The 24,743-nt window shown below is 38.6% G+C and overlaps 1 protein-coding gene across 3 annotated transcripts in view; it reads right to left on the reverse strand.

Annotated features, from left to right (window-relative positions):
• The window catches only part of LOC124164578 (S1 RNA-binding domain-containing protein 1), a 95,611-nt gene that overhangs the window by 56,065 nt on the left and 14,803 nt on the right, over positions 1-24,743 (reverse strand). For all 3 annotated transcript variants that reach the window (XM_046541971.1, XM_046541973.1, XM_046541974.1), the window contains exons 5-7: positions 17,151-17,355; positions 5,113-5,293; positions 4,424-4,567 (exon numbers count right to left, since the gene is read on the reverse strand). In XM_046541971.1, coding sequence (XP_046397927.1) covers positions 4,424-4,567; positions 5,113-5,293; positions 17,151-17,355 — 530 coding nt within the window. The remainder of the gene's footprint in view (positions 1-4,423; positions 4,568-5,112; positions 5,294-17,150; positions 17,356-24,743) is intronic.

Here is a 24,743-nt window from a genome sequence, read left to right on the forward strand (position 1 = left end):
AACCTGCCACAAATACAGTATGTCATAGCGAATGTCAACAAGCAGGAATTCCCCTGTATTGCGGGACTGCATAAGCACAGCCTATTCTAGGGGCTTTCGTACGGCGGCAGTCGACACTGTGTCGCAAGTCATTTTATTTTATAAACAATGTCCAAAATGCAAAAAAAGTATTTAGATATAGTTTCTATATGCCAAAAAGAGAATATTTAAGAAATAAAACATTTCAGCCATCGGGGAGGCTAAAGAAATTTAGCCCAGCAGTGAATGTGTTAACGTCCCATCTGCTGGACAGAGTGGTGCACTGGAAGTGTCCTCCACATTACTCTCAAGTAGGGATAGGGCCATCTCTGATAACAATTTCTCCATGTTTCCGGTGCAACCGCGTAGGTTTGTTGGTGATGACAACAGTTTCGCTGGCACTGTTGCCAGCGTCTTCAGGTCGAAGATGAAGATGCCATCTCTGATAAGTTTCTGCTACTGCCAGGACTTGAACCCAGGCCCACAGGGTGTAAAGCCTTTGTGATGTATTAGCAAAATTTTGCTCCCTGTTAATGGGATTAATTTGGATGACTATCCTCAGATATCTCATTTCTTCAATCCCCAATCTTTGTTTGTTCGCAGGTGGTAAAACGGATTTCCTGAAAACTGCTTTTAATGAGAATATTTTCGAAAATTAGCTTCTCTGCGAGCATTTAGTATCACCATTGCAACATTTCTCCTGGGTAACAGAAGTAATCTTAGCGCCAGAAATGCTAGCAATTCTACCATGTTATTCAACCATGGGAAACATTGTTCAGGAATGCAACGTTGTTTTTCTCAAGGTAACACGTCATCTGTGGTGTTGCTTGTGAGTAAATAAGATTTTTAGGCTTCATTTTCTTGCCCCCAAATGAGTAATTGAATCCAGGAAACATATATCTGATACGACTGAAAAGGATTTCATGCTCTTTTACCGTAAAGGCACACATATGAGACTTTTTCTGGATCCAGTTCTGGTTCAAATCAGAACTATACAAGTGTATGACTAAGGGTTCTAAAAATAATGAGCAAGAGTTATCCTGAAAACTATACTTCTCCTCAATACCAACTCTTGATTTTACACACTTTGATTTTACAGTGCCCATATTTCGGTCCCTCCAACTGCGTAAAATCAAAGTTTTACTGTAAATTAAACAGCCCGGTGCACAACATGATTTTTTGCATGCACCTTGTTTTTGAGCTAAGCCCCACACAACACACACAAGGGCTTGTGGCTTAAAGGCAGCATGGCCTCGACCCTAAATGAGTATGGTGGATATGCGTTTCTTGTAACATGTGAGTGAATAAATATGCCCTCTTGGCCTTGTACTGATTATTTCCATCACCATTAATCTTAAACATCAATCTTTTGAGCCCATAAATTGATGAAAACTGACAAATAGTAATCACAAATGTTTTCAGTGGCTGCAAGTTACTACGAACAGAGTTCTGCATGTGTGCACACTGAGACCGTGAGTGCGTACGTGTAAACGCAAACATAAAACCTCTGACCCTCACGCTTACCTTCATACCCCACTCAATGCTAACATGTATTTGTGCAATACATAAACTTATAATTGAGACTTGACTGTTTTTCCATTTTTTTTAAGGGGACAATAAGAAGTATTATATTTTGTAAAAGTCATGAGATAAATGTCTCTTTTTTGGACTCTGACAATTGTAGTAAGTAAATAAAATATTTTGTAAGTCCAAAGCTATGATGTTAGTCCCGCCTTTCAACCACGAAACGGATTACTTAATCCTTGAATCCTTGTGTTACAGATAATTATGTTAGCAAATAGACCAACAATATTTTTTTCAGCCATCACCGTTTGTGGCCTATCACTATCAAATGCGGTTAATAAATAAAACTTGCTTATGCTTCGCTTTATCCTTGTTCTGATGAAGGAACGCTAGTAGTTTGTGAGCTAATACGTAGTTTGCTTCATTGTTGGATTGTGTGCACAAGGCCTATCAACAACCGGATCTGGATTTCCAATGAAATAAATTTGTAAGAATTGATGATCCACATGTGGTAGTGGTGACAGCACTCCATGCAAGTGATATACTTTTCCTTGCATCCGCATTTATTTAAGATTTAATTTAAATTTAGAGATGGGTTGGTTCTGGTACCCGGTTCTTGGCCTGTACATACATATAATCGGTATCAAGATCCGATCGCATAATGTCGGTACTTTGGAACAGGCTTGGAACGGTCGCGAGGATTTGAATTTGGCACCCAAAGCTGAAATGGTATGCAGCATATTCAAGGCCGAAAAGTAAAAAAAAAGAGATTTTAAAACGTATGTATTACTTTCCGATTGCATGGCATCCACGTGTTTTTCTTTTAAGAGTTGCTGGCTAACAAGTGCATTTAAAGGTTCGTCAGTTTGTCGCTCTTGCCAGCATTGTAACATTTCTGTAGCCTTAGGTAGCTTACAAACGAGCCAACTTTTCGCCTGCCGCCGTCCACGGTATGGCGCAGTTCTTTCAACTTACCATTGGCCTTGGATGTCTTCAAACAAGTCAAATCATGCCGTTGACGGCATGGCGCCCATTTCAATCCGGCCCGTCTACGGTGTCAAATACACTCAATTCTACATTGAGACCACTTAAGGATGGAGCGAATTTTTGCCTGCCGCCATTCACATGAAATTCAGGCGGCTTTCACATGAAATGACTCTGCAACGTCGTGTGCTGTGATGTGAACGGCGGCCGGCGAAAAATCATTTCATGTGAAAGTGGTCTTACAATTGAATCACGTAATACAGTACTTCTTCAACAGACGAGCAAGATACGTTCCGAGAACTTGTTCCTAAGTTGATAAACCTATGCAAGGCATCGAAAAGTGTGGTTATTATGCAGAAGGCAGCACTGAATTCAGTGCTGTAGTTGGGAAAAAATTTTAGGCGGTACTCACCAAAAATTGCCAACAGCTGAACATGTATTATATTGAAATGTGAAACAGCAACCCTTATACATATGCATTAGTTCCAAGTTTTGCAACGAGATAACTCTGAACAAGTAAATAATCATTTCCAAATTTTCTTTCTGAAATCCATTGGACAATTTACAGTAGGGATATTTTTCACAGATTTAAAAAGGTAGTTTAACTGGTACGCTTGTAACGAGTCTGCATTTTAGGGGGTACGTCGTACCGGCCCAACTACAGCACTGACTGCATTACAATTTTGCATAAGCTCAAAGCCGCTCAGTTTATCCATGGTGTTGCTGTACCAGAGTGTTGAGCAGTTTATTGTAGAGGTCATAAGAACTGTGACAGTGAAGCATGTGAATAAGTTTTCAATTTAAGTAACAATTTAAGCTACATCGATGAATACAGAATATATTTTGAACTGACTCACAAGTTACAAACAAATTAATGGATGATGTCGTCAGATGTTGGGGGTGTTTCACTACTTATATACACATGTATCACAGAAATGAATTTAAAAATAACAATTCTAATGACATTAGTTCGTAGAAAATATTTATCTTCTTGATATTGATAACAGAAATGGATACTTTTCAAACTGCTAATGACAGGGACTGCCTGGTTTATAAAGGCAATTTTTTTTCGGTGTTTTATAACAATATTTGAGAGTAACTATCATTCTGGGCACGATTACTTTCTTAACCTAAGCTTCCACTTCAAGATGTAAATTAAAGCAAAATATAGCGGTAAAAATATGTGAAGTAAGGAAATAAAACTTTGTCCACAATTAAATAAGTGAACCTTTTAAAGTTTTATTTCCTTACTTCCAATATGGAGAGGTTTCACAAAGTAAAGCCTGAAGTTATTAGTTATATTAGTAAAAATATGTTTTTGGCTGCATATTTACTGAAAATATTGGCCTTGGAGCTACATCGACTAAAAATGTGAAGGTACAATTAGAGCATATAAGTAAAATTCTAAAACAAAATAGAGTCGCCAGAAGTAGAAGACCAATTGGCAACAGCAATATGAGCAGTGGACATCAAGTCAGCCTACTGCCGCCTACGCACCAAATGAATGAAGTGTTGTGAATGATCAGTGCAATAAACCCCCCTCGTAGCTGTACTGCTTTGGCAATTACGTAATATGAATGTACCGTATAAATTCATGTAAAAACCTTTTTTCCCAGAAATTGCAGCCCAAAAAAACCCCAAAGGGAAGCAATTCCAAAGGGGAACTGAGTGACCATGGTTTTCAGAGTGAGTCAGTCATCTAAAACGGTAGGTCAAAAACAAGTGGGAAGTACGTGAGTTTCGTGCTAAATTTACAGCCACGAGTGGGCAACCTGCAGCTGCAAATAGTAATTGCATATCAAACTTAGAGAAAGGATACCTGGTTAATAGTCAACATCTGTCTAGCTGAGAAATTTCCATTACGAAGGGGCATTACATATGTCGGTAGATTACTAACCTGGATCCAAACCCATCACTATTTTTCCTCTGAGGGGAGGCTGAAGGAGGAGATTCTTTAAATTGGTGGCAAACACTTCCACTGAAGCTGTCTCTGCCATTTGCGTAAGCTCAGACCGAACAAGCCTCACCAGCAGAGGAAATACTGCAAAGTAGATAAACAAGTGTCACTGTAAGCAATTCATCGTTGTGATTTATTTCATTCTCCAGGCACATTCATTTGAACTGATCATAGGAAGCAAGGATTGCTGGATGTGCATAACTCAAGTACTGACCACCAATCCATTTCAAAATCCATCTCAAGAAAAATAACAGCGTTTTATGTACGTAGATTATTTTCACAATTATGAACATTATTTTAACTTAATGCTGGATGAACTGATTACATACATCTCAATTACAGACTATAATTTTATTAAAACACAATGTAAAACTTAAGTATTTATATATTCATCATTATTATAAGAATATTTTAGACTTTAACAGCAATTTTTGTGAAAAAGAACCAGAGAAACTACCTCAAAGCTGTTACGTCAAATTTTTAGGATGTAATTTTAAACTATCACTAAAATTTCCAATGAAGGTAATTATCTAAAATATTCTGAAAACTTCACGATAAAATTAATAAGAAACTATTAAACAATTTGGAAACTGTTGAAAACTCGAAAAAATTTCATAAGAAAAACTCACTTAATCTCTCATAAGCATCATTGAAACTAGCTTCCACTATCTTGTACCGTAGGGGGTAATTGAGACCCTGATTCAACCATCTTCCATGGACTACATTAAACAATTCGCTTTTTATGTAACCTGTAGATTCAATTTTCACAGATAGTATTTTGTTCTTCTCACCCCTGTTGATAGCCAAAACCTGAAACAATGACAATGATTAGACAGGTCACAACTGAAGTCTTTCAACCAAAGAGCCAACTTGCGATACAATGAAAGTCCAGGGATCTCCAATTGATTCTAATTGTGAAAATTTACAACAGAGGAAAATTAACCCACCGAAAGCTCATTGGCATCTGAATGCAGCCCGCTGAGGAACTAGTTGAAGATATGTACTACCTCCACAATTATGTCGACGTAATGTTCTCATACAGCCTGGAATTTACAAACTACATACCCCTTCTTTTGAGTATATGATTGCTGCTTAATTGAAGCACGCACTGAAGATAGACTGTTAAAACAGACTATGTAAACTGAAAATAAAAGTAATTGTAAAGAGGGGGCTTGTGCAGGATTTGAAAAAGAAAGTAAGTGTAAGAGACAGAAACAGCAGACTCACTTCCGTTCCCACCCTTTACACGCCCCCAACCCATCACCTGCACTCTCTTTCATATTCCTTCCCAAGTTTCTGTCTCTGCGAAGAGTCGGATCGCTTTACCCCCGCGTATCCTGTGGCTGTTCCATCCTCCCGTGGGAAACTGCAGAGCTTGGTGAAAGAATAAGACGATGGCTGAGGATGGAGAAGGAGGAGGAGGGGAGGTCAGCGGAGGGGGGCCGTTGAGAGGCGGTCGTCGGTAGTCGGACGCGTGGCGGCGAAGAATGTAAACGAGTCGAATAAAATCATCTCTCCGTAGTCTATGAGTTTCCTTTCAAAAATCCCTGCCAATTGATCGGCGACACCCCTTAGAGCATCGGGGGTCTTACATAAGCATCAAAGATCGGATTTGATCTAGAAAACATTCCACTTGAATAAGAGGGTATTTCACAAGAAAACCATTTCATCAATGAATGCATAATGGGTAGGTACCTACATGGAAAATCACTCTCTCAGAGCTATCAAAGGCTAGGCAGGTAAGTACAGTAAACTCTCGATTATACGAAGCAGGATTTTACGAAGTTTTCGATTATACGAAGTGATATTGCGGTCCCGGCGAAAAGCCTATGATAAATACATGGCGCTATTCGATTACACGAAGTTTAGATTATACGAAATATTTTGAAATTACAAACCTCGGCTCAGTCCCCAGGCGCAAATGGCATTCGCTTATACGAACTACGGCGAAATATTTGTCAATAAAACTAGTTACGCCGGCGTAGTTAGCTAAATAAATCAGTGCTTCCGTCTGTGGTCCATCAAAAGTGTGAAATCGTAAATGATAGTGCAACTTTGGAGAGAAAGGGTTCGCCTAAAACCTCACGGTGGGAATTTAGGGAAAGTAGGAGTTCAGTAAAAATATCGCGACTGACATAATGCCCCTATTTACGTGCCTATTCGTAAACATCGCATCGACAATACTTCGTAGTTTAACATGTCAGGAAGGTCGCGCGAGGTATTTCGTACACTTCTACTTAACTCTTTGCACTGCTGTGAACGTACCTGGTATGTTCGCAAGACAGGCTGTTGTGAACATACTTCGAAGACTACTTGACTACTTTTTGCCGAAGTACTTCGAAGGGTCCCTAATCAGGGACCCTTTCCTCGACGAGCTCACCCTCACTGGCCCCTCTCCTCGACCCTCCGAGCGGGGGCCTCCCTCCCCAAAAGTGACCGCTCTAACAGTGACTGCATTTTGAAAATCTATCAATCAATGCTATCATCAAAAAATAATTGTTTGCATCGCACTCCTGCCAATCAGGAAATCAAGTACGTCTCTGAACCGTGTTTCTGCGATGAGAAAAAACGATTTTGTTAACTTTGCTAAAGTGGCCAAGTTAATAAAATCGTTATTTTTCATCGCAGAAACACGATTCAAAGACGTACTTGATTTCCTCCACTACAATCGCAAATTGCTGGAAATCGGCTGGATTCCCTTTGATAGCGCATCATGAGGATGTTCTCGAGGTTGGTAATTGATACAACGAGCCTACTAGTAATTCTACCGCTATAATATCACGGCTATGGTTGATTCGTTACTTTATACCTTAAGGATGCTGCAGCGGAGATTAAAGAGATTAGACGCTTAAAAGATGCCTTTGAAATATGTTTGGAAAAAGCAGGAGCACAGCGCGCAACATCAAACAATTATATTGCCGTAGACGATGATATCCAGGCTTGCGACAATGCGACGCCGGTACCTACGTCGGATGAAGTAGCGGCCGGGACTAGTCATAATAGCAGTGACGACGAAGATGAAACTGAGGAAGTAATTTCACCTAATAAAAAAGAAGTATACGCTGCCCTCCAAACATTAAGACAATTTGATCAGGCTAACGATTTAGATCCCCAATTTAAATCCCATTTATGCAAGTGAGAAACCATGGTGGAAGCGGAGATGGAGAAGGGCAAAAAGCAAAAAAATAACGGATTTTTCTGGGTAATATCTTGTCGTGTATATATTAGCCTTCCTGAATAAACAACTTAAATATCTTAAGTATTGGGCTCTATTTACCACCAACTTATTTTTCATGCTACTCGTAATGAAGACGCACTTCTAACTCTAACCATGAACTTCCTTCTCGCGCGCCTCCCCATTCTCCCACGCCGAGAGATCTTTCTTTCCAAAGTATTTGTTTACTCCCTCCTGCGGCCTTCTGCTGATCTTGCTAACACCCAAGGTGATAGAAACTCCTTTATCACCTTTGCTGGCACACACCTTACGCATCCCAAACCCCTCCTTCCCCAGCATTTCCCATTCACTCCCTCCCTAAGGTGACTGAGCTTTAGTGCGTCGTAAAAAAATACGCCCCCCAAACGTAGACTGAGGCAGAGCTGAAGGCCCTTTCCCCACCGTTCTTTCTCCTGCCCCTTCACTCCTCCTTATGCTGACCACACTTCTTTCCTCATTCCACTCTTATTCACCCCACCCACTGGGAACGTTCCCCGATTGTGGAGAAGGGCATGGTTCATCTTTACCTGCAACGGGGGTAAGTTTTTAACTGAAGAGAGGATGAAGAAGTATCTGCCACTATCGCGGAAATGGTGCCGTGCTTATAATTCTCTCTCTTCTTCTCTGCTGACTTTTCAGTTTAAATTATTTTCTTTGCTCTTTCCACACTATATTTATTTACGATTATGGCGCGACTATTTTTTAGTGCTAAAACTAAGAAAATCTTTTCTCTATGTCAATGATTCTTTGCATAACTTTCAATACGGCGGAGAAAGGACCACGAAAACTAAATGAGGTGAAGGTACAGGGTTTTGCGTGTCATTTTTGGGAATTCACGCAAGTGAATCAATACTTCACACACGTTGAGAAATGATGAAACGTCTCTTGTAGGAAAACAATCAATGTGGATAATAAGGTTTCTCTCTTTACTTCTCCGATAATGGAAGATGTTTCTCCTGTCGTTTTCCGGTTGGAACCTTGCTCCTGTCGGCATAAAAGAAGAGAGACATACTATACGAACATAGCACTTCACACGCGGTATGAAGAATATGGTCCTGATGAAGAATAAAGTCTTTCATAGCAACGTCTGCAAAGACGATGGAGCACAGTAGCCGGACGGAGAACTCAAACAGAATTTACTTCAAATATTCGACAGAAGATAATCATATCCTACGTAATTTATGATCGTAACTGAATCTCAATGAAAATAACTACATAATTGAAAAGATAGCACATTCAGCTGAAAATACGGAGTAACTCGAAATATTAACTTACGAAGGTTATTTTGGAAACGGGATAAGGCCCTCGTTATTCTTTTTTTGTCATCACTGAGCTATAGAGGGCGACATAAATGGCGGTTAGGCCCTTAGAGTATGGTTAGGCCGGCTGCCGCAAATATTTCCGTGGGTGCTAGAAACAAATATATATCTTACGCTTACTTAATAGTTTCTATTCGCTCCTAACCACAAATTTATAACATTAAATTCTTATTTTATTAAATTAATTATTTGATTACGTTTTCTAAACTGGTCGGGAATTTCTTAAGCGATCATTGATATAGAAGTTTGTACAAAAATGGGAAATTTATGGTGGTATAATTATTTAACGATCTTTCACAGCATAATTCGATAACAAAAAGCCTTTTCTAAGAATTCTACCGTGAATAACCACCGAAAACATTTAATTAAGGCCACTAAAGACAAAAAAGGGCCGAAGAAACAAAAGCTAACATTTTTTCGTGACTTATGAAAAAGGTTTGAAATTATGAAACTCGATTTTACGAAGTGCCAATTACCTGGTCCCACCGACTCTTTATAATCGAGAGTTTACTGTAACCTGTTTTAGGACTTAAAGGATAGTAACAAACAGTGCATGAGAAAATTTTTACCTATTTATGCATATATGTATTTGTAAACTCTATATTTTTTTATAATTTTTAAAAGTAAAAATTCTCAAATGTTGCTCTCGATGACTGAATTGTTCCCCTTGATGAATACATATCTTTCAAAATGTGTGTTGGACAGAGATTCCCCCACTGGGGAATGGTTAAAGCCACCAAGTGAAAACAATCTTTCCACAGCTGAAGATGAGCACAGGCTTGTTTTCAATCTGATAAACATTTTATCAATATTAGGATAGGTCTGCAAACTAGAAAGGGATTTGTTTTTGTCATTAAAATAGCTGATGATCTCCAACTAATTGAGGGACTGTTGCTTGTTTTCACAGCCATTTGATTGCACAAAATGTCATCATCCCATCCAACACGTGTGGTGTCACAGGTATTATCTTATGCTCTGGTAAAGTACATGTAACTCTAATGAATTAATACACAGCTTTTGAATACATTTTCACTCAGTCTGAAATATGGTCTGGAAGCCACTTGGATGACAGCCAGGAGCTAAAATAGCCACAACAAGAGATACATAAATTGAAAAAATTCAGATCAATCATGCAAGCTTTTCACCAATGCTGTTGCTATTCCAACTGTGTGAAGTGTGTGTGACACAAATTATTTTCCATCAAATTTTACAACCTGGTTCGCAGAGACATAAGCATAGGTACATAGCAGTTGTCCATCATAACAAGCTTTCTGGTCCTAAAGGTAATCCAAGGCAGAGGCAAGTGGCTTCATCATGGGGTCAGAGGCTTATCACTACAGTGACTTAAGTCGTATCTTTCCGAACGACAACAGAGGGTGGTATATCAAAAAGATGGCCAAAAATTCCTTTCTTCTTCACTTGATGTGACCATAGGGGTACCTCAAGCAGGGGCGCCGACTTATAAAAAATATTGGGGGGGCCCATACGCGGGTCTTGCCTCGGGAAATTTTCTAAATTTTAGAGGAAAAATAGTGAGTTTTTTTTTAGCCTTTTAGAGGGCTCATATGATCAACATTAGAACTCCGAAAACTCGACTCTCTATAACTCGACACTTCGGAAAACTCTACAAGCCTAACACATTTTTTGGCTTTGAAAAAAGAAACAAAACATCAGCAGCACGGTATTTTGGTAAAAAGATAATTTCATTTACAGTTATAATTACGCTCATAGACTATTACAGAGTAGTGAATAGATAGCTCTGAACAAACTAAAATTATATTTAAATAAATCCTAAACTATCATAAAAAGAATAAAACCTAAAATATTGCTGTTGCTCAGCAATAGCACTTTGATTAATAAGTGATGTAGGTAATTTAAGTTTACTTTGAAGAAGATTCCGCGGTTCATTTAATTAAAACCATATCTCAACGTTAATCCTTTAATACAGTTAGCAACGTTTATAAAGTACGCCTAATACTTTCAGTCAACAAGTATGTAAATAGCGGGTTTTAATTGGGTCTTACACTCTAAAAATACTGAAGTACTTGAAAATAAATAATACAGTGCTATAGTACGAAACATAGATGTAATCATAATATATAAATACAGTACTGACCTATCACTAACATTTTGAAACTGAAAATGTAACATTCTGTATGTATATATCTGTTTTATAAAGATTTTTAATATTTCTATAAATACCATTATTAGTGCAAGAGTGTCTTTAGAAAGGTGCAAATGTCGACCGTCTGACCGTATTACTGTATATCGAAGTCGTTGATGACTGGTCGGATATCCAATTCATCCAAAACATCACGGTGGGCATGGAGAACAGCCAAGTTGTTCAATCGCTTCTGTCCCATTGTTGATCGAAGATATGATTTCAGACGTCTAAGGGTGCTAAATGACCGTTCTGCTGTCGCTGTCGTTATTGGAACTACTTGAAGAAACTTAATGCACTTCACTACTTCGCATAACATTTCTCCAACTGCAGGCTCTTGTGTAATGTACTTTCTTACATCATGCATGTTTTTTAAGACGAGCTGCTTTTTATTAGCGATATCGGCTAACATTAAGTGTAAGCGCAATCTCTTAATGTCGAGGTCATTTTTGAAAAACTCAGTTGAGTTTACAAAATTTGTTTCCCCTTGTTTACAAAATTTGTTCACTAAAAGCAAACACACTTGTTCAACTGCAATAACCTGCGTGAGTCCAGTGGATGAAAACCGCTCAGTAATGCAAGATTGCACCGTTTCACAAACTTCAATGTAGATAGCTTTGCAGTATTCCTTTGGAGTATTGAAAGTGTGCGGTGAGCTGGCTTTGTCATTTTCATATTTCTTTGGCATAAGTCGATTCCGAGGAAGCGAAGGATCATTAACTTGTGAAGGTTTCTCTTTTAAACACAATTCCCAAAAGTGTTCAAAACCATCACGCCTTCCATTCAATATACAAATCAAGCCCTCGTATATTTTTCCGAGATCAGGAACACTAAGATGAGGGCATTGAATTATTTCATTGACATCCTCTACTGGGTTCATTACATGGCAATAAAGACGTAAAAATAAATGAGTCTTTAATTGTAACATTGACTCAAGGTAGCCTGCACATTTGTAACCAGCCTCTGTTTTGTCCTCTGCACTGAATGTTTTAAAAAACTCTAGAAGTTCTTCAAAGTTTTTCACTATTCTCAAAATACTGGAAGCTCGCATTGTCCATCGAGTCGGGCAAAGAGGTAGTAGACCAGGTTAATCGTTGGCGCTCTCACAACGTATGCTTCGGAAAAGTCCCATCCTTTTGGTGGATTCCCTTACGGTGTCTATAAGTCCTTAGCAAAAGCCATAATATCCCTCATACACGTAAGAGCGCGGAGACTGTCAACAACTGCCAAGTTTAAACTGTGAGCAGTGCAGTGCACATAACATGCTTTTGGTTGTACATCCAAAACTAACTTTTGTAGTCCTTTGAACCTACCTCTCATATTCGAGGCACTATCATAGCACTGTCCTCTCAAGTTATCCATTGACAAATCAAGACGAGCCAGAACGTCTTTTATTATAATAAATAGAGTCTGTGATTCAGTGTTGGGGATATCGTATAAGCCAATAAAGTCTTCGTTGATGATTAAGGAATCATCGACAAAACGAATACAAAATGACACTTGTTCGTGAATCAAAGAATCACTTGTTTCGTCAACTATACCTGTAATAGAATAATGCTCAGTCTTCTTGATTGAAGCCAATACCTTTCTCAACACAGTCTTTCCTAGTATATCAATGATCTCGTTTTGAATATCGTGGGATGTCCACTTGTACCCCGAACGCCCTAAACAATCTTTTAACTCAGGTACGTCATTCTTTCGGAGTTCTAACAATTGAAAAACATTTGAGTTTACATCTTCGTGCCCTCTAATTGCTAGTCCTTGTCGGCATAGAAATTGCACGGTAGTAAAAATTGTCTCAAGATCTAAACGGCTTTTCGTCATATCACTATCTAACTGTTCGTTCAGTTGGGAGACCACACTTCGGTTAGTGATAGAATTTAGTCTCAGAACACCTTATTTATGCGTAAACGTATTTTCATGAAGACGGAATTTTTCCAAAGCCTTTTTCCAGTTAGAAAAGCCTAGGGAAAGAAATGCATCTTCTTTTTTTTGAAGAAAATTGTAATAGATTTTTAGCATCTGCCTCTGTGCAGGTTTTGCAATAAACTTTTTCGGTAGATGCTTCATATTCTAACCATGCAGATTTGGTCAACCAAGACTTCTGAAATGATCTTCCCTTGCCGGATTGTTCAGGTTTCGGCTGTGAACACTTCTCGCCTGAAGACGATGAAGCAATTGACGACACAATGATTGTCGGAGGTTGACTTGCAGTACCATCAACTTCCAAGCGCCTTTTTAGTAACAAATTTATCCATTGCAAACTTAATTCACAATACACTAAGACACTAAAGTAAACAAATAACATATAGTCACTTAAAAGAGTCTCCTAAATACTAAAGTCGAAATGCTAAACACGTCTGCACTGAAAGGAAATATCCACACTGAATGACTGCGCCAGAAGGGTGAACTCAATATTGCCGCGGCGTCGTAATGTCTTGAAGTGTCAAGGCGCCGCGATGCGGAGGCGCGCAGGGTTTCAGGTGCTTCTGCTTCCTGATTCAGTCCTTCTGCAGTCGCCGCGGCCGCAGCGCTGGCCCATTGCAAATTGCAAATTGGTCATTATTAGCATTATTGGCCATTATTTCTGCTGATCTTGATCATTAAAAGTCATTATAATTCTAAAAAGTCTCTAAAATTCAATTCTATACCGTATTTACTTCCAAGTAGGATGAGGATTTTTGTCGCTTTTACTCGCCTAAATCGGGGTTGTTATATGAGCGCGAGAGAAGGATTCGCGGCAGACGACTCCAAGCTGCGTATGCTTCGGAAGCGAACGTGTAGATGAGCCCCTTGTGGCGGCAATGTCATCTGATACCCAGGTGCAAATCGACAATTTCTGACTAGCATCTTTGCTGCACCTTCCTCAGCAATGTAGTGAGGTGGATTGACCAATCCATCAACCAATGTCTCCTGCATACATCTTGTTTTGGTTGACCATGAAGGTAATGTAGCCAGGCAGTCAGGCGATAGATGAGTAGCATTATGGTAGGGGTGAGATTACAAAATGTACGAAAGTAGCGTGCGAGTGCTTAACCTCCACAACTAAGTTTTATTGAAGAACAATACAATGTTACAATACGGACAAGATCTTACGTAATATGGTTCCAGTCCCTCGTTACTTAAGACCATGTAAGACATTCCTAATCCCCACTCTCCTTCAAAACGTCATCCATAATACATAGTAGGAGCGAGGAGGTCCAATTTCTTTTTTCTCTAAAATCCTATAATGTTCCTTTTTCAAAGCCATCTTATGTGTGAGTAACTACGGTAACACAAAGGGTCCAAAACGCCACAAACCTCCCATTATTATCTGGCCGGTTTCAGCAGGGTTTATGTTGTATTTGGTCAATTTGTGATCATTATTGGAGGAAAAATAAGTCATTCTTCCATTTAAATCAACGGGGAGACAGCTTACATCTCTCTTGGCCCGCCAGTTTGTACCCGAAGGTTCACGCACCGGGAAAAATTCAAAGTGTGTCGCAGCCCCGAAACACTATCATGATTCACACCACTTTTTTCAGTTAACCTGTTTAATACCGTAATAATTATTGTTTTATATCATCGCTGAATGTATTTTAAAAGGTAAGTATCGTCAAACAAGGAAAATAAAAAATACAAACATATTTTTGTGATTTTACAAAGCATAATATAACTTAATTAATTTATTGAATTATTGGGGGGGCTCCGCCCCCCCAAAAAGATTATTGAGGGGGCTCGAGCCCCCTCAGGCCCCATGGAGTCGGCGCCTATGACCTCAAGGCTCTGTCCTGGGCCCTCTATTATTTCTACTGTATGTCAATGAATTACCCAAAATGATAATGATGAATGTTGACTCTAAGTGCATAATGTACGCTGATGATATCAGTATTTTAATGTCTGAGAAAAATCTGGCTAATTTATTTGATTCAGGTAAATTGGTAAAACATCAAATATCAAGCTGGTGTGACTGCAATGATTTAATGTTGAACAATCAAAAGTCACAAATCACTAAATTTCAATTTTTAAATAATGAACTGGATGTCAATGACTTAGCCTCCAACTTTGCTGACCTCAATGTCGTAAACAGTGTTAAATTCCTAGGGGTGCATGTTGATTCCGTCTTAAAGTGGGATGTGCATACCACTAATCTATGTAAAAAACTGATTTATTTGGTATCTACATATTTTAAAACACACTGTTAGCTTAGAAATTTTAAAAACCCTTTACTGCGGACTATTTTACCCACGTATATCTTATGGAATAGTCTTGTGGGGATCAACAACGTATTTAAATAGTGTTTTTGTCATCCAAAAAAGTTTGTAAGAACAATCTGTAAAGTATGTACACTATAAAGCTCACTGCAGACCACTGTTTCTGAGATTAAATCTATTAACAGTACCTTCTACTTATGTTTATCACTCTGTAATTTATGTTAAAAAGCACATAACAGATTTTGTAAAGAATAATGAAATCCATTCCTACGACACTAGGATAAAATATGATATGCATGTGATGTCATCCTGCTCCACTAAACATCTAAGGAGTCCGAGAAACATGTGCATAAAACTTTATAACAAATTACCAGCCGATATAAAACAAGAGGACAGAAACAATGTGTTTACGAGAAAGTTATTTAACTTCCTTGTCACGAGGTGTTTTTACAGTGTGAAAGAATATCTTATGTGATTTTGTGATTTCCTCACTCTTTCTTTTGACGTGTCCTATACACTTACTCAATACTTTTATTTTGTAGTGTCTTTTGGACTAATAAATTATTCTATTCATGATGATAAATTCCTCAAAAATATTCAATTTCAACTTCTTTAAATGCGTTGCTTTGACTAGGTTTCAAAAAAATTCATCCCACCTATCGTTGTGCTACATTAATTTACTAATTGAGTCGTAGAGTGAATTCCACTTGGGGGGACAATAATAACTGTGAAATATCCTAATGAACTGTGAATAACTTCAGAAGATTTTGGGTGACGTGATTCATCTGATAATGTGGAGAACTTTGTACGGGCTGGATGGTGTATTCATTCTATTGACAGACGAACTCTTCATAGCATTATGCAAATCACTTGTTGCCAGCAAATTCTAGGGTTCACCTCAAATTGTGCGCTACAATTATGCCAGCATTTCTCTCGTCCCTTCCTGAAGCCTCTGCGTCTTCCTCACAATCGAGGCTCCAAAGATGTGGAAATTTACACTTTCCGTTTCAATTTCTACAAAAGTATTTCAGTATTTTGTACTCATGGAATTGGAAAATACCAAAACTCTGTACTTCAAATACAAAACACGAGATACATTCAGGTCATGTATTCGATATACTAAATACAAAAATAAGTATTTCAAATAATTTTATGCATTTTAAAATACTTGAACTTGAAATACATACTGCCCAGCCGTGTACCTAGCCCACTACACCACCGTAGCAATAGTGCTCCCAAACAGTTTCAATGTCAAATATATAGGCTGCATTCTCACAATCCTGATGAGAGTAAATTCCATTCTAGGTGAGATGTGGGCAAAATCATAATACAGAAAATTGGAGGACGAATTCATAATAGGGTTTTTAATGCATTGCCAAACTGGGACGCATTTGACTGAGTTTCCCTGGCATTTGACTGGGTTTGTGGCTTGAAAATTCCTGGTTGCATTACGAGGACAAAATTTTGGATGATAGACCTCTTCAAATAGTTCTTTCCCTCTGTAACTAAGCAAGCCAGAGTTACACCAATCCTAAAAAGGATCCTTCCTCAGAATCATGTAAGTACATATATATTCAATAATAAATATTTTGTCAGTACATATTAAAAATATAAATAATATATAAATAATTTCACTTCACAATTTTTTAGAAGTTATTTCATACTCCATAAATGATACGAGCCAGCATAGTGACTAGTTTTTGGACATCAACTCTCACACGCTGAAAATTAATACGTAAATAAACCAAATGAAATGCACCCTTCTATGAGCAAATCTTACCTGATGCGGCCGAATGAAGCGAACGTTATTTTTAAAGTTGAAATAATTCTGATACTTGGTTTCATCGTCTTCCTTAGCCTTTGCGTGAGCTCCTGTTTTGCCCTTCTTACTTTCTTCAGGCTTCTTTGCTTTTGGTGATTTCTTGGCTTTGGCAGTGGCAGTTTTGGACTTTGTGCAAGACAGAAATATATTCGAAGTATTTTTCCTGCCACAAGAAAAATATTTTCTGAGTAATCACCACATACAAAACATTATTTTTTAGTAAAGAACAAATATTAATTCACAATAATACAATGCAATTGTTTCATGTTACATAAAAACAGCCAAAAGTTTCAATCTTGAGAAGAGATTGCTTGATTTCCATTTCCTATCATCCACTTGAAGACGTAAACACGATTGTAAAGAGGCAGTACAAGGCTACGGTACATGCATGGTAAGTGGTAAGAGAAGTAGGTATGTAAGCTGGATGGAACCTTATACCTCGAGTCAGAGAGGAAATGATCTCCTAAGATTCTTTGATACATTCATTGCCCACCACAAGAGAGCAATTCACCTGATGCTGCGGCCACCATAATGTGAATACATATTATACATATATAGCCCTGGATAAATCACGGGAGAAAGACGCCGTTTTCATGTAACTGTCTTCGGGAAATCTATGAAACATTGTGATTTTATTCACATGGTATTGTTTTTCAATGTAGCGCCCATTTTCTTTATTTTAAAGGTGAAAAGAGTTCAGGAAGGCAGTCGTACGAGAACTACCGATAGTAATTGTAATTATGACAACTTTTCCACAGATTGCAATTACCCCGACTGCTATTTTTTACTTTCCTCGTTAGCACGTTTTCCTGGTTAGTACGTTCATTTTTTTGGTCCCTTCAGAAACGTACTAAACAAGTTCCACTGTATTAAGAAGAAAACAATTATTACGAGACATACCAGATTAGGTATGCGTACTGAGAATTGAAAGTATTGAACATCAGAGGTGCATGCAATTCTCGCTGAGGCAATTGAATGACCTCACAGAAGAAAGCTAATTATTACAGTGGTGCCAGAGAAATACATTAGTTCCAATATTTGGTATGAGTACTATGTATATTCCTTAATGTAAGACATTTTGTAGTAGTTAGACTTTTAAAAATTTATTTGGAAGGAATTGTTTATATGGCACCAATTAAATTTTCTAATAGTAATTTATTAGTAAATTTAGTTGGTGTCCATATCCCTTATTGAAAGTGGTGGCCAATTGTTCCTCTGAATTATAATCCAACCAGTGGTACTCAGCTCAACCTATCCAACAAGTCTAACTAAATAAATGTAGTTGATTTTCAAGTTTATGTCCTTGAGGGGCTGCCCGTATAGCCAAACATTGCAGAACCACAATTGTAACTTTTTTTATGTAAAAAATGGCATTGTCTTGTAATTTTACATAATCACTTTAATTAAAACTTGTTACACTTTGCATATGACTTGATTATTTTTTATTACGATAAAAGTAAAGGTAACTCAAGGTATCTATTGCGCCCCCCTAGAGCTTTTCTGTATCTGCTACTGCAATACATGCAGGGAAAGAAGAACAAGCATGGTGTGAAAATGTACATGCTTTGTGAGCCGTCTGGCTTAGCTCACCGATTGCTAATTTATACAGGTTTTGGGGACAATGAATTGGGCGGATGGGGACATGGCGATGGAAAATTTTGAAAATCGTGGCCAGTGTTTTCATGAACAATAATTACAACAACGTTGCATTGACAAGGGACCTTCCTTGTTAAAAATGTATTGTACAGGTACATTGTGACCAAATAGGAGGGACAATCCAAAAGAGATATTTGGTCACAAATCACCGAAAGGAGAGGTTTGTTCTCGGTGGAGTGACGAGGGAATATGTGTTTTCCACTGGAAAGACGTGCGTTACATATTGATGATCTCTTCGGAATTTGGAAGTGACCTAGCGGCAACCACTATAGACAAGGCAAGGAGAAACCAGAGGCCATGGTTGCTTATAATAAATTCATGGGTAGAGTTGATCATTACGACCAGCTCATTTTAGAAAAGTAAGGTAACATACGGAAGGTGAATATTTTTCAAAATTTAAAAAGTTTTGATGCTTTAACTTCCAAATTACGATATAAATAAATAAAAATGCCATGTGAGGGGGAAGAGGGCAAAATATGATGCATGTGATTGAAGCTAAGTACATTGACCTCGGAAAACATAGAATTGGAAATATTTGGGTATTTCCTATGGTAAGCGCTGAGACAAGGGACTACGGGGGTTGGCCCGAATTGGGAGCAGTTAGGAATGGCGTCGGGCGAACAAGAAGGCACCAGGGGAAAGCACTTCTGTGGAGAGAGGACAATGGACCGTCGCACTTGCCAACCCATAAAAATATAATGACCAGGGAGGGGGTGGGATCCTCAGGAGAACTGCAAGCTTATGAATGTTGGGAGGAAAGTAGAGATGTGCGAATAGTATCCGCGAATACTCGAATACCTCGAATACTAGAAAGTATTCGATATTCGAGGTTTCGAATAGTTATGCGAAAAGTACCGCCTCGAATACCTCGAATACTTTGAATTTCGCGTCATACACTGTCGCACACACGTCGTTGGTAGTTGACTCGGAAAAATGTAGAGAACAGTAGTCATTTAGTGCTCGCAGCGCCGTTTTACGCAAGTTGACGAATTACATCAAATTGGTGGATTTTAGCGGTGAAAAGAGTTCGTCGAGGGGAACCGAAAATGGTCGGGTGAAAAAATCCGAAAATCCCCGATTCCCCCCACCAGGAGAACCTCCGTGCCGTGGGATAGCAACCTTAGAGCATTTCCCACGATCCGCTATCCCCCTCCATTCAGCACTCGCCTCACCCACTCTGACGCTTTCCTCTTCTCCGAAATCAAACAAAAGGTCCCAGCTCGCGCAGGGATCGCATTACGAAGACCCTCGCTTCGAAACAAATATCGAGTTACGGGAACAATAAAAACGTGTTTCACGCCCTCCCCCTTTTTCTCACCCACTGACCTTTTTCTGGCTACCTGCTTCGAAGTTCCCCATTTCTGGAGGTCAACTGCTGCGTGAGTACCGTGGGAAAGTAACATTAGCGCATTTCCCAAGATCCATTATCCCCCTCCATTTAGCACTCTCCTCCCCACTCTGAGGCTTTCCTCTTCTTCGAAATAAAAAAAAGGTAACAGCTCGCGCAGGGATCATATTACGAAGACCTTAGCTTCGAAAAAATACCAAGTTACACGAGAACAATAGAAACGTGTTTCGGGCCCTCCCTTTTCTCCCCCACTGACCTTTTTTTTCCTACCAGCTTCGAAGTTCCCCATTTCTGTGGAGGTCAACCGCTGCATGAGTCATCTATTAGCACAAAAGGTGTCTAAGAATGACTTTCGTCAATTGATGTCACACCTTTATTGAATTGAAATATTAGTACCGTGCGCGTAATTTCAAAAAGAATAAGACCAAACACGACATATTTCTGAGTTTATTTAAGCATTTTACGCAAAGAAATAAATATCAAAATACGACGGAGACTTAGCATTCTGGCGAAACTCGATATGAGCAGCAGAGCTTCTCGGAAGTTGATGCGGTATTTTTTTCCGAAAACATATATCAAGTTTCAATTTATGAATGGTGCTATAAATCTTTATTGATACAGTCCCAGACAAAGGGATATTTTCTCAGAATATTTAGTTTCTCCCTGATAGCAATTCCAATTGATCTTCTTATCTCCTGAGAATTCCCAAAGATGGACTGAAAATAATTGAAGAAAATCCGGTGGAAAAGAGCTTGTATTTTGCAAAATGCCTCAGATTGCCAGCTAGCACTTGGCAGCAGGAGTGGGGGTAAAGCGATGTTAGTTGAATTAATTACATGCCAAATCGTTTCCATAAAATTAAAATATTCATTAATCAGCTAAATTCCTGTTCGAATCATTTAAAGGAAATCAAAATTACTCCCCAAAATCTTGTGTTACCTGCTGCATAGGCAACCGAGTCAAACATTCCAGCATTCATCATTTAGTATTCGAGGTATTCGAGATTCGAGGTATTCGAGATTCGAGGTATTCGAATATTCGAGTAATGTTTTAATATTCGAATTCGATATTCGAATTCGAGAAATCTGCTATTCGACCCATCTCTAGAGGAAAGCCTATGCAGCACATGGCCCTTTGGGACAAAAGGCCGAAAATATAAGGAACAACACGTCCCAGTGTGAAGGAATTGAAATACTCGTCATTAAATGCAAAACATATTTCCGACAGCCGGGTTAAAGCAGTAAAAAAATGTAAACATTTTGTCAGCAATACTATTCATCCTGTAAAAAATTTATAAAAACGACCAATGAGACAGAGCAGAAAACACAAACCTATTATCATTTTGAAACAGAACTAGGCAAAAATGCTACAAAAAAGAGAGGAGTCAAAGATATGTTATAGATACAAAATAAATATATTTATAAATATGATACCGATAACTATTAATCTCTTGCTTATTCCATACACAATGCAGTAAAATCAAATAAAGTTCAATTACCAAAATTCAGACACCAAAGAATTATATTTTCACAGAAGATTACGGAGAATTTTAGCAGCGAAAGAAAAAGAAATGCGGGTTGCATAGCGACGGATTCTCTGCTGATCGGATGTCATTCATGAAAGTCATTTTTTTTAATTATGAAAAATAAGGTAAAACATACTAATTGATATTTTTAAATGGTTTATGGTTAAGGTGAGGTGGGGTAAGTGCGACTGCGGGGTAAGTGCGACCCCCCTTCAGGAAAATCGTATTTCCGTTATCGAAGCAGGTGGCGGTCGTGCAACATATTCTACACATAGTAATGAAACCAGAGCCAACGACTTTGTAATACTTATCCCTTAATTTCTCGTTCCACATGCTTAGCAAATATAACTGTCCGTTCATCTTGTAGTCTTAGTTGGTTGTGAGGAGAGGCTATACCGCAGTTCCCTCTGAATCAACGTATCGGAGGTGATAGGTAAGAACTCTATCTTGTTTTCTCTTCTTCATGGATTGGTTTTCCTTGCTTTACTTTAAATTTAGGAACTCGGGTCATTATATTTAGTTTAGATGGGGGTCGCACTTTCCCCGTCGTAATCATCCATTCCTACCTTCCGGGGCAAGTGCGACCCCGTTGCCTGGGGTAAGTGCGACCCCCTGTCGCACTTACCCCAGGCTACGAGGTTGAAGTATGGATTGAATTTTTAGTTTCTGACTAACAGTTCTTGCGTTAAACTTTTAGTTTCTGTCTGGCAGTTCTTGCGTTAAACTTTCTTAAATAAGTGTTGCAAAACACCGAAGTTTATAAAACTAGGCCTTTTAATTAGAGTCCTCTCATCAACTTTTATTTTGAAGGTTTATCTGATAAAGATAGCTTACTTCAGTTTGTTGATTGATTATGATAGGGCATTGGATATCATGTCTTCTGACGAGGAGGATGTGGACGACATGGTATTAATGCCTGAAACAAGATAGCATGAGTCGAAAAAGCTTAACAAATTCGGTGACTAACATTCAAAGTGGAGATTGGATTATGGCTAGATTCAGCTGCAAAAAGTCAGTTTCTCACTACGTAGGAAAAATTCTGGAGATTAATGAATAAGGTGATGCCGTAGTTTTCTTTTTGAGGATATTTTTTGGAACTGAATTAAGTTTCACCTGTCCACGGAATGAAGATTCCAGCGAAATACCTAGGGAAGATCTCTTCTTCTTCTTCATCCTAGCGTTTGTCCCGCGCTATTGCAGGGTCCGCTGTTCTGCAAAGTCGTCTCCACTTGGCTCCATCCAGGGCGTCTACTGGCGTGGTGTTGATGGTCTTCATGTCCGCCTTAATTTTGTCGAGCCAGCGCATCTTTGGTCGTCCTCGTGGTCGGCGTCCTTCAGTACTCAGCTACATTACTGTTTTGGCCACGGAGTTCTCATCACTACGCACCACATGCCCATACCACCGCAGTCGAGCCTCCCGCATCTTGTCTGTGATCGATGCAACTCCCATTCTTTTCCGAATGTCTTCATTCCTGATGTGATCCAGGCGGGAGATGCCTAGGATCCATCGCAGCATCCTCATTTCCATGACTTGCATGGCCTGTTCTTGATTTGCTGCGGCTGGCTAACATTCTGCTCCCTATAGGGCCACTGGGCGGACTACGGTCTTGTATAATAATAATAATAATAATATCGTTTATTTTTGTAGGCACTGGGGCCCATGAGAAAATATAAGTACATCTTTCTACATTTCACATTGAGATAGATAAATAAAAGAAAAAGTAATTAATTTATATATATACATATACAGTCAAATGTGAACAGTGCATATCGCCTAGTACATGAAAGAAACAATACAATATTTTCGACAAAAAAAATAATAATAAATAATCGCACTTCGATATAACACACTAATTACAAAATTTAAGGTGACAAACAAAAGAAATATGAACAAGAGATATGAACATAAGAAAGTGAATATAAACAAGAAATATGAACATAAGAAAGTGAATATAAACAAGAAATATGAGCATAAGAAAGTGAATATAAACAAGAAATATGAACATAAGAAAGTGAATATAAACAAGAAATATGAACATAAGAAAGTGAATATAAACAAAAGAAATTTAACTTGGGGATAAGGAGGCATTCTTCAGAAACCCATATGTGCTGTGTTTGAACCTATTGATATTTGTACTGCTTCTTATTTGGGCTGGGAGAGAGTTCCATATTTGTGAGGCGGTTACTATGAATGATTTGTTCATATGAGGCGTGTGATGTTTTGGAATATGGAGGTCAATGTTATGATTTCGGGTAGGTATATCATGAACCTCAGATTTTCTAATGAATTTCTCATACAAGTATGGCGGGTAACTGGTCGTTAAGATACTAAAGGCTAGAGTTATTATGTGAAGGGTGCGACGCTCTTTATACTTAAGCCAGTTGAGGTGATTGTAATAGTTACTGATATGGTCCCATTTATTTAAATCGTAAATAAACCTTACAGCTGAATTCATGGCCAATTGGAGTTTATTATTGTTTGCGTCGTCTTGGTTAGTGAATAAGGCTGTACAATAATCCAAGTGAGGGAAGACTAGTGTTTTAACTAATGAAATTCGTATGTCGGGTGTAAGTATTTCTCTGGCTCTGACAAGTTGATATAGTGATCCCAAAATTTTACGCCTCGCATAGTTTGTTTGAGGCTTCCAGCTAAGGGTTCGATCGAATATGACTCCAAGGTTTTTTACTGTTTCCTCATAAGGTATATTGTGGCTACCGAGTCTTATTTTAGGTAGATTTTCATGGTCTAATTGGGAAAAGAAATAATTGCTCCCTATAATTATTGCTGTTGTTTTCTTGTCATTGAGAACCAAATGATTAGCTTGCGCCCAACTGTTAATTCTCTCGATGTCCTCATTGATAAGTGCGATTGAATTAATAATATTGGACGGCGATGAATGACGATAAATTTGAAAATCGTCGGCGTAAAGGTGGTAGTCACAATGCATGAGGACATCAGGGAGGTCGTTTATAAAGAGAGAAAAAAGAAGTGGGCTAAGAACTGAGCCTTGTACCATCCCCA

The sequence above is a fragment of the Ischnura elegans genome, chromosome 8, assembly GCF_921293095.1.
Source record: "Ischnura elegans chromosome 8, ioIscEleg1.1, whole genome shotgun sequence".
Classification (NCBI taxonomy): domain Eukaryota; kingdom Metazoa; phylum Arthropoda; class Insecta; order Odonata; family Coenagrionidae; genus Ischnura; species Ischnura elegans.